The sequence below is a fragment of the Saccopteryx leptura genome, chromosome 3 (genome assembly GCF_036850995.1).
Source record: "Saccopteryx leptura isolate mSacLep1 chromosome 3, mSacLep1_pri_phased_curated, whole genome shotgun sequence".
Classification (NCBI taxonomy): domain Eukaryota; kingdom Metazoa; phylum Chordata; class Mammalia; order Chiroptera; family Emballonuridae; genus Saccopteryx; species Saccopteryx leptura.
The window spans coordinates 69,875,377-69,888,060 of record NC_089505.1 but is presented as its reverse complement, the minus strand read 5'-3'; the positions used below and the strand labels follow the sequence as shown (position 1 = coordinate 69,888,060).

The 12,684-nt window shown below is 51.5% G+C and overlaps 2 protein-coding genes across 2 annotated transcripts; both read left to right on the top strand.

Moving 5' to 3' along the window:
- The first annotated feature begins 813 nt into the window (after positions 1-813).
- On the top strand, positions 814-2,543 carry C3H19orf84 (chromosome 3 C19orf84 homolog). Its single transcript, XM_066372575.1, has 2 exons — positions 814-848; positions 1,985-2,543. The coding sequence occupies exons 1-2, from the start codon at positions 814-816 to the stop codon at positions 2,541-2,543; spliced, it is 594 nt and encodes a 197-aa protein (XP_066228672.1).
- Positions 2,544-3,484: 941 nt separating this feature from the next.
- Positions 3,485-8,043, top strand: LIM2 (lens intrinsic membrane protein 2). Its single transcript, XM_066371935.1, has 5 exons — positions 3,485-3,574; positions 3,935-4,115; positions 5,783-5,932; positions 7,357-7,491; positions 7,692-8,043. Exons 2-5 carry the CDS (start codon positions 3,941-3,943, stop codon positions 7,751-7,753), a joined length of 522 nt encoding a protein of 173 aa, XP_066228032.1. The 5' UTR covers positions 3,485-3,574; positions 3,935-3,940; the 3' UTR covers positions 7,754-8,043.
- Positions 8,044-12,684: the final 4,641 nt, after the last annotated feature.

The window sequence follows — 12,684 nt, the reverse complement described above, 5'->3', positions numbered from 1 at the left end:
ACAGGAAATGTATTGTTTGTGTCTTGTTGGTCTCTCTAAACACACGTGGGAGTAGGGAGGGGCTGCATCTATTTTATCTCCGGTTACACCCCCAGCACCTAGCCTAGCATAGAGCAGGCATTGAGTGTGTATACCAACGGACAGAAGAATGACTACTGTTTCTCAGTAAAATACTACCATGACTTCCAGCTATAAAGATAAGTAATTCTCATTGTTGAGGCTAATTATAGTTCATAGTCTGCGTTGATTACTTTACACACGTGGTATCCTTTAAACTTCCTGAGAACCTGGAAGGTAATATTAGCCCATTTTTCAGATAGGGAAAGCGAAACAGAGCGACTAAAAGGATTGAAAGTCACCAAGTATCTCAGAGACAGAGCCTAGAATGGAATCCAGCCCCTAAAACTCCTAGCCTATTTACTTAACCCTCTACCCTGGAGAGCATCCAGACCTATACAGATTTCCGTCTGAATGTGCCTTTAGCCCTAAAGAACAGCATCAGGTCCTCAGAAAGCAGGAATATAGATGGACCGAGAGCAGGGGTTGGGGGTCATGGACTCCCGGGTCTGGGAAGGCAGGGGTTGTGTCTCGAGCTGGGTGGGCTTTTGTAACTACCTCTTGTGAACCCGTCTGGCACTCTTTCCCACCGCTCCTCACTCCCTGCAGGCCACGCCCTATTTCAGGCAAAGCCCCGCCCCCTTTCTTCCCGGACTCCTCCCACCTCCTTGGTTCCCAGAGAAATCCGGTGGAAGGTGCTAGAAGAGACTCGAGAGACGCGAGAGACGCGAGAGACGCGAGAGACCACCGGTGAAGATGGAACAGCAGAAGGAAGGGACGGATCCGGAAAGGTGAGAGCCTCTAGAGCTCCGCCGGGGAGGACAGAAAGCAGAGAGCAGAGGGGACAGGGAAAATCGGAGGAAGATGAACAGACCCAGAGTGGAAAAAAATAAGTCTTAGGTATCATCACACAGAAACACAATCTTAGCCTGGCCAAGTGGTGGCGCAGTGGATAGAGCTTTGCCCTGGGATGCTGAGGACCCAGATTTGAAACCCAAGGTTGTGCCCACCTTGAGCGCTGGGCTGCATGGTCGCTGGCTTGAGTAAAGGGTCACTGGCTTAGCTGTAGCCCTCCTCTACGCCCCCCACCCCGTCAAGGCACATAAGAAAGCAATCAATGAACGACTAAGCTGCAGCAACTATAAGTTGGTGCTTCTCATCTTTCTCCCTTCCTGTCTGTCCTTGTTTGTCCCTCCATCTTTCTCTCTGTAAAAAACACACACACAGAAAAACTAAATATCTTAGAGCATCTTGGTGACAGAGTTGCACAAGATACTCAGAACTAGGGAAAGAGCTCAGAACAGGTATCTGTGGAATAAAGAAATTTCAAGGTTAAAGCAAGAGAATGGAAATGCTGGAAACAGCCATAGACTGGAGAAATAATTATAATAATGGTCAACATTCCTTGAACACTTCCCAGACCCAGCCCTTTAACAGGGGCCTTTGGAACCCCATCTCTTGGTAGGAAAAATGAAGGTTCAGTCCTTGCAGGATAACTTGCCAGATATGCAAAGGTTATGGGTTGGATCTCCGGTCAGGGTGCATACAAGAACAGATTGATGTTTCTCTCTCCCTCTCTTTAAAATTAAAAATAAAATTTTTAAAAATGTAAAAAAAATAAAAGAGAAAGCTTAAGTTCAGAATGGGAAAGTGATTTGGCCTGAGATGCACCCTGAGTGAGCGGCAGCCTGGAATTGAAGCTCAGTTCTGCCTGATGCTGACGTTCTAGCAGAGCTGCCTACCTCTCTGAAGAGAGAGGGGGTGAAACAGAGGAGGGGGTGGGAAAGAGGGGTGAGGACCTCCCAGGTGGACGCAAAACTCAGGACGGAGAGAGATGGGCCCCGGGAGAAGGACAGAAGCAGCTAGGCTGTGCTAGGGCAGATTTGCACACTGTGAGACCTGCTGACCTGTCCTCTTGGCGTTCCAGGAACAGCCTGTCCCCGCCATCTCCAGCGACTGTGCCGTGGCTCCCAGCAGCATTCCCGTTCCTGCCACCTTCAGATCCAGCCCACCTGGGGCTCCCTGAGAACCTGGGCACCCCAGATCCAGCCCACCTGGGGCTCCCTGAGAACCTGGCCTCTGTCACTGTCCCCATCCGCCTGGACACCCTCTCCTACCTCCTGCATAGCGCTCTGCTGGGGGTCTACACCCTTCAGCAGTCCCTGCCCTCCTGCCCCTGCAACCCCCAGGCTTGCAGCACCCAGCCGGGCACCACCACGAGGCCATTCAGGGGACGCGGTGGCTGGGACGTCCCTCATAGGCCAGGCTGGGGTCGGCGCCGGGGCCAGCAGCGATGGGGACGAGGGAGCTCTGAGCAGCCAAGGAGGGTCTGGGCAGGGGACTCTAGGGCTGGCCCCAGGCTCCCGCCCATGATGCCATCATCACCACCAACACTGCCTACCCAGGACGGGAAGCAGGAAGCTCAAGGCCCAGAGCCACCTCCGGCCACATCATCTGCCGCTGAGGACTGGGACACTGAGTACTAGGACCCTGAGGGCCCAGCACCGTGGAGTCCGAAGAGGGCCACTTGGAGGCCCCAAGAAGGTGTTCCTGGATCCGAGGATGACCTCAACCCTGTCAGAAATACCCCATCTTTCTTTCCCCCAAACCATGGCCTCAGCAGTGGGGCCAGGGAGTTCCTGGGTGAATCTTGGACCTGACTTAAGATCCCAAGCCAGAAAAGTCCTTGAACCTCATGCCTAGTGCCTCTCCCCATCCCAACGCCATCCCCAACTGTATAGCGACAACCCTCAGCTCATTCTCAACCCCATCCTGAACCCATTCTACACCTCGAAGCCATTCACCTGCCTCTGCAGCCCCCCACCTCCCCTCTCAGTACCATATTCCCATTCATGCCCATCCCTGTCGCCATTTCCACCCGAACACACCTCACTCCCAGCTTCCTCATCCTCGTTCCCCACCTACTTTGGGCCAACCCAACCCTCATCGTAATCTTCATCCTAAACTCCTCCCCAAACCCAACCAGTCTTCTACCAAAGCCAGCCCCGTCTCCTCCTCACCTCTTTCCTGTCCGGGCCCCAACTGTGTCATGCCGTGTGTCCCCCACCCACAAAGAATCCCCCAGGCCCAACATTCCCAGACCCAACTCCATTTCCTGCCCTTGGAGGTGGGGGCCCTAGGCTGAACAATAAATGGATGACTGCCCTTATGTCTCGTGTCTATGTGTGTGCTTATGCAGCTCAGGCCAACGCAGTGGGTGCCGTGAGCAAGGCCCGTGAAAGGGTGGGAAGGTCACAGAGAGAGGCCAGTGGGGCCCTAGGGCTGTGGGCGGGGGGCGGGGGAGCCCCTGGATTCCTGCTTCAGCGAATTCCGTTGGGGCTGCTGCCACCACTGCACTTCTGCTCGCTGGAAGCTGCTGGGCTGTGGGACCATTGTATGGGGAGGCTTAAGGGATTTGGGGGGCCAGGGGAACAGAAAGGCCAGCGACCTGGCTCGGCTCAGTCTGCACAGAGGGACCGAGGCAGGCAGAGGGCTCGGGACAGGCTCTCCCTCTCAGGTAGGCACCGGTTATAAGACCTGTGGGCTCTTCCTCCCCCAAGACCTAGCCATTCAGTCCCCCAGCTCCTTCCTCTCCCTGGGAACTGATGGGATTCCGGCCTCTAGCCCCCTTTGCGCCTAGGACCTGGGCATCCAGGTCCACAGCCTCCTCTTCCCCCGAGGACTTTGGTGTCCCAGTGTCCTCCCACCTCTGATTTAGGACCTGGAAGTTCAAGCCTCTGGACTCTTTCTCCCCTAGGACCTGGAGATCAAATCCTGGGTTCCTCCTCCCTCAGACTCAGGAGTCCAGACGCCCAGCCCCCTTTTCCCCAGACCCCAGGAGCCCAGCTCCTGAACCCATCTTTCCCATTCCCCACAGATCATCATGTACAGTTTCATGGGTGGCGGCCTCTTCTGCGCCTGGGTAGGCACCATCCTCCTGGTGGTGGCCACAGCGACTGACCACTGGATGCAGTACCGGCTGTCGGGGTCTTTTGCCCACCAGGGTTTGTGGCGGTACTGTCTGGGTAGCAAGTGCTACCTGCAGACAGAAAGCATTGGTGAGGTTCTGGGACAGGGTCTAGGCTGTCCCTGGGGGCAGAGACCTGCAAGGCAGAACCTCACAGCCCAAGGGCCACCGGTTTGGCAGATGGAGAACCCCTGTGGTTCAGAGAAGGAAAGGGACCAACCCAAGGTCACACAGCACGGAAGGGACAAAGTTGGGATTTCAGTATTTCTTCCTACTGCAATTACAGAATGTATTCATTGAGGAGTTAAGGAGGGAGAGGCGACATCTCTTATACAAAATAGAGGTCAGGGACAGCAGGTGGGCCTGGGGTTGCCGGAACAGCACTTTCTATGTCAGTGTGCTAGTGAATCAAGTCAGAAAAGGACAAATACCATATTGTTTCACTTATATATAGAATCTAAAAAAATAAATAAATAAATGGACAAACAAGACAGAAACAGACTCACAGACACAGAGAACAAACCAATGGATGCCAGGTAGAGGGTTGGGGCTGGGGTGAAAAAGTTGGAGAGATTGAGAAGTACAGGTGGGTAGTTACAGATAGTCACGGGGGTGTAAAGTACAGCACAGGGAATAGAGTCAATAATATTCTAATAACTATTTGTGGTGCCAGCTAGGTACTTATCATCGGGGGATCACTTCATAAATTATGTAATTGTCTAACCACTATGTTGTGCACCTGAAATTAATAGAAAATAATATTGAATGTCAACTGCAATTGTAAAAGAGAAACTGTGTTAGATACTGGAGCCTACAGAAAGCAAGATAGACCCTAAATTTGCTAAATACTAGATATTTAGTGTAGTAGCTAAATACTAGGTATATTTTATACTTGCTATTTGCCAAGCTATGTAATATATAAACATATATATGCATATATGTACATATGTATATAATATAATATATATTGTAAGTATAGGGATAAGGAGTGTTTTCAGTATAGGGCTCTTGCACTATAGATTATATAATATATATTAATAATGAATAATATGCATATAATTTTATGGAAAGAGAAAAGAAATTATTCCCAATGCTCAACATCCATACATTCATCATGTTTATTTAGTAGTTTTCATGTGCCAAGCACAAGGTGCTGGGAATATAGTGGTGAATGAGAAAGCAGACCTTTGTCCTCATGAAGCTGAGAATTCAGTGGGGAGAGACAGATATCCTAAACAAGCTAAAAATAAGCAAACAGGGCATTTTCATATAGGAGCAAATGGTCTGAAGGAAACAAAATAGAGCAATAGGAGGGAGATAAAAATGGATCAGCAAGACAATATGGGAAATCACCATTCATTCATTCATTCATTCACTCATTAATCCAACAAACAATCCTCCAGGCTTGTGTGCAAACCAAATCTATGCTGGGGTATTCGTACTGTAGAATCAGCCCAGTTGCTGTCCTCAGGGAACAATCAGGCTACAGGGGGAGACCAACCAAGAGTCACAACTCAGAGCAGGGGGTGAAGATGATGCCTGAGGGGCGAAGGGATGCTTCCTAGAGCAGGGGATTTGGGAGCTGGGCTTTGGAGGATGGATAGGAGTGTGCCAGGTGAAGAGCAGGGCACTTGCAGAAAGGTGGAGAAGCTGGGTCAAGGGTACGAAGAGGGGTAAGGCATTCCCACTCTCAGAGGCAGCAGCACTCACCAATGAGGGCAGTGGAGGCCTGGCAGTGACTTTGGGCTGCTCCCACAGCATACTGGAATGCCACCCGGGCCTTCATGATCCTGTCTTCCCTGTGTGCCACTGCCGGCATCATCATGGGCATCCTGGCCTTCGCTCAGCAGCCCACCTTCACTCGCCTATCCCGGCCTTTCTCTGCCGGCATCATGTTTTTCGCCTCCAGTGAGTGGACACCCCCCTACCCTATCCTGTCCTACCCCCCTGACCCTACTTCCTGTCCATCTCCAACCTCAGTCCATTCTCATCCCCAGGTCCTCTCTCTCTCAACTCCATCTCATCCTAATCCCAACCTCACACCCAACACCACCTCCAAGACTATTTCTGATTCCACCTGCTCTGACACTGCCGTACAGTGCTGGCTTAGCCAGTGTTAGCATCAGACCCCATCGGTTTATGGGTTTGGTTTCCAACAAGGCTTCCCCTACTTCAGCTGCCAGTGGGGTCCCCAAGCCACTGCACTTTTAACTAACTGGCTACGAAATTGAGGGTTCCCGAGGCCCACTCAGGTTTGAACATTTGTTAGAACAGCTCACCAAACTCAGAAAAGCACTATACCCACAAGTACAGTTTTATGATTAAGGCTCAACTCAAGACCAGCCAGATAAGCAGAAGCAGAGGGAGAAGGCTGAGAGGACCCAGCACCCTCTCTGTGTTCAGGTGCCAGGAGGCTCCAATGCACTTGGCACCCAGATAGGTTACTAGCTTCTTGATTGAATCACTGGCCACGTACTTGCTTGAACTCGATCTCCTCCTGGGTCCCCTCCCCAGAGGGGCTGACACCAACCAATTCAAACCTTCACCTCTCTATGCAGGCGGTTGGTCTCCCTGGTGACCAGCTCTCATTCCTGAGTCATCTCAGCTTAACCACAGGTGTGATTCCAGAAGCTCAACAATAGCAAAGACACTCATAACTCAAGAAATTCCAAGGATTGGCTCCGGCCGGCTTGCCCAGTGGTAGAGCGTCGGCAGGGAGTGTGGATGTCCTGGGTTTGATTCCCAGACAGCACACACAGGAGAAGCGCCCTTCTGCTTCTTCACACCTCCCCCTCTCCTTTCTCTTTATTTCTCTCTCTTCTCCTCCCGCAGCGAAGGCTCCATTGGAGCAAAGTTGGCCCGGGTGCTGAAGATGGCTCTATGGCCTCCACCTCAGGTGCTAGAATGGCTCCAATTGCAGTGGAGCAATGCACCAGATGGGCAGAGCATTACCCTCTGTGGGCATGCCTGGTGGATCCTGGTCAGGCACATGCGGGAGTCTGTCTCTCTGCCTCCCTGCTTATCGTTTCAGAAAAATACAAAAAAATAATAATAAATAAAAAAATTCCCAGGATTTAGAATCCCGCTCCCAGGAACCAGAGACAAAGACCTGTCAGATTCTTAATGATGGGCAGCACAACCCTGCCCGTCACCTCCCCCCTCCCTCCCTCCCCCCCACCTCCTGTCCATCTTTACTCCCACCTTCAATTCAACCCTGTCCTCACGCTTATCCCATTCCAGCCACTCACACCAGCCTCTTCCTCAATCTTACGCCCACCCCCATCTCGAAGCCCAACCTCTTCTGTGTTCCCCCCTCCACCCTCTCTCCCCAGCCTTTTTCGTCCTGCTGGCCTTGGCCATTTACACTGGAGTCACCGTTAGCTTCCTCGGTCGCCGTTTCGGGGACTGGCGCTTTTCCTGGTCTTACATCCTGGGCTGGGTGGCCCTGCTCATGACCTTCTTTGCAGGTATTGGGGCATGGGGGTGGAAAGGGCATTGTCTGGGGACGAGCGAGTGCAATCCCAAAGTCGAGAGGGTGGGGTGTCCCACAGGTACCCCCAGCACCCAGGCGGGAGATAGACTCCAGGCCCAGCAAACACCCCGGGGAAAAAAGGGGTGCTGGGGCCGGGGCTTGAAGAGGCGTCCATTGGGACTTTTTCTTGCACAGGGATTTTCTACATGTGTGCCTACCGGATGAATGAATGTCGGCGCCTGTCCACTCCTCGCTGAGCCCAGGTGTATCCACCAACTTCATGGGGAAATTCAAATGAGGTCACTGCAGAGGAGAGGGAGGGTCTAGAGGCCTGAAATTCTGATTCCTGGGGGCATGCGGGGGCTCTCGTCCCGGACTCTGGGTGAGGGCCCCTGACTCCTGAGCCCCACGGGGCAAGCAGGAAGAACGGGGCCTGGTGGAAGGCAGCTGAGAGGACCCAGGGCCCCACCTGCCAGGGGTGTTGTTTGAAAAATGCGATCTCCACTAGAGCGATATTTTGAAGTCTAATAAAACTGATGTGAAATTACTACACTGTGACTTCCTGAGGGGGGTGGTTAATGGGGGTGGGGGTGGGGAGTGTATCCTAGCAATCCATTCTGCTGTATCTGTTGGCATGGGGACAGAGATAAATCACACAGTCCTCATATAGACTGCAGTTCAACTTCTAGGGAACTGATGTGGAGGGCCGATTCTGACAGTAATTCCAATGTGCATTTCCCCTCTCACCCCAGCAAGCAATGAACTCAACTCTGACATTATCTACCTGGAGACAGCATCAGATCCCACAGGTTAAGGGCTCAGTCATACAAGACTGTCCGCCACCCCACCCCCCTTCAGATGCCAATCACTGCTCCAGGTTGTCATCTGTGCATCTGACCATCAGTTGTAGACCAGAGGTTCCCAACACCCCCTCTTTGGGTTTCATTAATTTGCTAGAGCAGCTCAAAGAACTCAGAGAAACATTTCACTTACTAGATTGCCGGTATATTATACAAGGCTATAACTCAGAAACAATCAGTAGGAAGAGATGCAGAGAGCCAGTGTAATGCCAGTGGCCGTAGTTGTCAGGGCCATGTGGGTTCCCATTGGATTCAGGCAGATGGCAAAGGAACAGTGGAGCCAGAATATGGTGGGCCATTCAGTTTATTACAGTCTCTTAACGACGAAGTCGCCACTTTCCCTAACCTCTCAGTGTTCACCACCCCTGTAGCTCCCTGAGGAGGTTTCATGACACAGGTGTGATTGACTAAATTCTTGGCCATTGAAAAGTTCCCACCCTCTAATCACGTGGTTGGCTCCCCTGGCAACCAGTCCTCCATCCTTGAGTGGGGTGGGTCTAACAGTCCCCTTTACATAGCAAAAGACACCATTATGGCTTTCATGACCTGGGAAACTCCATGGGTTTTAGAAACTGTTGTAAATGGGACTCAGGCCAGAAACATGTTTTTTATTATAAATCACAATATCACCGTAGGATAATAGGATAAACAGAAAGCTCAGTGAAGATAAAACAGCTTCCCTGCCCACCTGCCCCACCTCACCTCCATTGGCTTTCCCAACCCCCTCTCCCCTTCCTGTTGGGCTTTTCCAACCAGAAACATGGAGCTCGGACCCTATGCCTTCTTCACTTGCCCCTTCTCACACTGTGACTCTGATCCTCTCTTCCTTTACTCACTCATTAGTTCACTCAATAAACTGATGCCGACTGACGTGAGATTTTCTGATGCCAATCATAAAGTACTAAGGCCACTTAGCAAGGCCAATTTTAAGAATAAGAATGTTGACCACAGCCTATGCTAGTAATTGTTATATTAATAGAGGCTTACTCCCTAGAAATAATATTTATGGGAGCCTCCTCAAATAGCAATTAGACTATTTTTATAGAGGCTTCTTCTGATAATAATGGCATTTGATGTCTTCTCTAATAATACTTTACTTAGGTCACTTTAAGTGGAAATATTTACAGAGGCTTGTTCCAGTAACCATATTTACAGGGGCTTACTCTAGCAATGATGATGTTATAACTTCAGACTCATATCTCCAACGTCCTACTCAGCATTTCCACTTGAAAAGATGAGGCATCTCAAACCTCACATATCAGACACTGTGTTCCTGGTCTCTCACACCCCTCACCTGTTCCTCCCTGGTCTCCCTCATCTCAGTAAACGACAACTCCAGTTTTATCCAGCTGCTCTGTTGCATCCTACTGCATCGGCCAGCAGTGTGGCCTCTACCTTTAAAATGTGTTTAGAATTTGACTCTATCTTGCTTAACCAGTTATCGTCCTAATAATGCAAGCCACCGTCATCTAGCACCTGGATAATTGCCACACCGTCCTATCCAGCTCAGTCCTGATCCCTCACCACACCCCCATCTACAGTCATCTCTGTGCAGCATTTAGAGGAATGTTTATTAATATCATGTCACTCCAGCCGGGACAGGCGGTGGTGCAGTGGATAGAGCATCAGACTGGGACACAGAGGACTCAGGTTTGAAACCCCGAGGTTGCCAGCTTGAGCACAGGTTCATCTGGTTTGAGCTAGACTCACCAGCTTGAGCCCAGAGGTTGCTGGCTTGAAGCCCAAGGTAGCTGGCTTGAGCAAAGGGTCACTCGCTTTGCTGTAGACTCCCCTCCACCCCGTCAAGGCACATATGAGAAAGCAATCAATGAACCTCTAAAGTGCTGCAACAAAGAATTGATGCTTCTTATCTTTCTCTCTTCCTGTCTGTCTGTCCCTATCTGTCCCTGTCTCTGTCTCTGTCACGCGCAGACACACAAAATATATATATCATGTTACTCCAGCTCTAAGCCCTCCCATGCCTCCAATCTCAGGTCTATCAAGTTCAGGTCATACAAATGCCACATTTTCTGGCCCCCACTAATTCTCTGACTTAATCCCCCTTCACTCACTGAAGTTTGGGGGCCTCCAAGACCACCGCCAGGTTCAGTGAGTGGCTAGAAGGACTCACAGAGCTCAAGAAAACTGTTACACTCTATGTGTGACAGTGAAAGGGAACAATTTAACATCGGCAAAGAAAGGAGCCTCCCAGGGCAGCATCCAGGCAAGACCAGGCAGCAGCTCCCCGTTGTCTCTCCCAGTGGAGTCGTACGGACAGGGAAAGCTCGCCCAAACCTTGATGTCCAGAGTTTTCACGAGAGGTCAGTTTTATGGGCAGTGATCGCCCACATGGCTGACCTCAGTTATTCAGTTTCCAGCCTCATCAGCGGTCAAACTGACATAGTACAACCCCGCCCCCCATAAACTATCTAGTGTGGTCCAAGGACCCCAGGTAAACAGAGACGCTCATCAGGCAGGGCATTCCAAAAGCTCAGAGGCGCCTCTCTAGGGAAACAGGCAAGATCACCTTTCTTTGGTCAATGGAAGTGGTGGGACTTAGGGAGATTAGAAACAGGGTTACAGCCTCAAACCTGGAAGTGGGATGAAGATGAAATGGTGGTGGGGGCGGATTGAGGTAGAACTTATAGGGGTTGGGGAGAAGTATGAAGGAGGAAGTGGGCATGGGACTGGGGCTGGAGTTGGGTTTGGAAACGATCTGGTGTGAGGACGGGAATGAGGATAAAGTTACGTCTCAGAATAAAGATGGATTTGGGGATGGGGATGAGCATGGGGTCAAGTTTGGGGCTGAATTTGTCAGCAAGAAGGGGGTTAAGGGCCCTGGCTGGTTGGCTCAGTGGTAGAGCGTCGGCCTGGCGTGCAGGAGTCCCGGGTTCGATTCCCAGCTAGGGCACACAGGAGAAGCGCCCATCTGCTTCTCCACTCCTCCCCCTCTCCTTCCTCTCTGTCTCTCTCTTCCCCTCCCACAGCTGAGGCTCCATTGGAGCAAAATTTGCCCGGGCGCTGAGGATGGCTCTATGGCCTCTGCCTCAGGTGCTAGAATAGCTCTGCGGCAAAGCAACGCCCCGGGTGGGCAGAGCATTGTCCCCTGGTGGGCATGGCGGGTGGATCCCAGTCGGGCGCATGCGGGAGTCTGTCTGACTGCCTCCCCATTTCCAACTTAAGAAAAATACAAAAAAAAGAAGAAGGGGGTTAGGGCCTGACCAGGCGGCGGCGCAGTGGATGAAGCGTTGGACTGGGATGCAGAGGACCCAGGTTCGAAACTTCGAGGTCACTGGCTTGAGCAAGGGGTCACTCGCTCTGCTATAGTCCCCCCATCAAGGCACATATGAGAAGGCAATCAATGAACAACTAAGGTGCCTCAACAAAGAATTGATGCTTCTCATCTCTCTCCCTTCCTGTCTCTCTGTCCCTTTCTGTCACTCTTTGTCTATCTTTTTGTCTCTGTCTCACACACACAAAAAGAATAGAGTTAGGTTGGGGGAAAGGGATGGAGCTGGAGTTAAGGGGTGGCTACTGTTTGGGGTTTGGGTGGGATTGAGTTTACAGCTGGTTTTGGGAATTGGGTTGTGGTTGGAGGTGGAATTATGGATGGGGCTGAGATAGGGTTATGGATGGGCTGAGCTGGAATTGAGTTTAGAGTTGGGTTTGGAAATGAGAATAGAGTTAGGTTGGGAATTGGGATGGGGCTGAGTTTGGGGTTGGATCTACGGTTAAGAAAGGGTTAGGTTTGGAAATGAAAAGGGTTTGGGTTGGAGGATAGGGATGGGGCTGAGTTTGGGATGGGGTAAAGGTCACAGATGGGCTCTGTGCTCTGACTTCCCCTCACCACACATCCAGGGCCAGACTTCCTGAAGCCTGCCCTGCTCCTCACCAGAGCCACGTCCACAGCCACTGGGGCACTGGTGCCCACACCGCTCATGACCTGGGTCCACCTCTGGGAGCCTGTCTGTGTGATCAGACTTTGGGAATGGCCAGTGACCTCACTGGTGAGTGTTTGGGTGAAGGATGGGACCTGCAAACCGGAGTCTCCAATAAAGGAAGAGGACTGGCCCGCGGAGTGGCTGGCTCTCCCTTCTCCAACTCTCCAGGGACGGCCAGCAGTTTATCCTCACAACAGAGGTGCTGGTCAGGAGCATTCCAGCCTCACAGGGGTCAAGTTTGCCTGGGCCTTCTGCCTGGGCTGTGGCATCTTCACCTTACACCTGCTCCCAGGTAAAGTGCTGCCTGGGTCCTGACGTTGGTGTGGGAGGAAGGAGCTTGGAGGACCAGAGAGTCCTGCACTGAAATCCCTGTGCCCCCACCCCCAC

Excerpts from the sequence above, each read along its gene's own strand:
- C3H19orf84 (XM_066372575.1), top strand. The coding sequence starts at position 814 with ATGGAACAGCAGAAGGAAGGGACGGATCCGGAAAG. Across the intron at positions 849-1,984 it reads GAAGGGACGGATCCGGAAAG|GAACAGCCTGTCCCCGCCAT; the intron begins GTGAGAGCCTCT and ends TTGGCGTTCCAG.
- LIM2 (XM_066371935.1), top strand. The coding sequence starts at position 3,941 with ATGTACAGTTTCATGGGTGGCGGCCTCTTCTGCGCCTGGGTAGGCACC. Across the intron at positions 4,116-5,782 it reads CCTGCAGACAGAAAGCATTG|CATACTGGAATGCCACCCGG; the intron begins GTGAGGTTCTGG and ends CTGCTCCCACAG. Across the intron at positions 5,933-7,356 it reads CATCATGTTTTTCGCCTCCA|CCTTTTTCGTCCTGCTGGCC; the intron begins GTGAGTGGACAC and ends CTCTCTCCCCAG.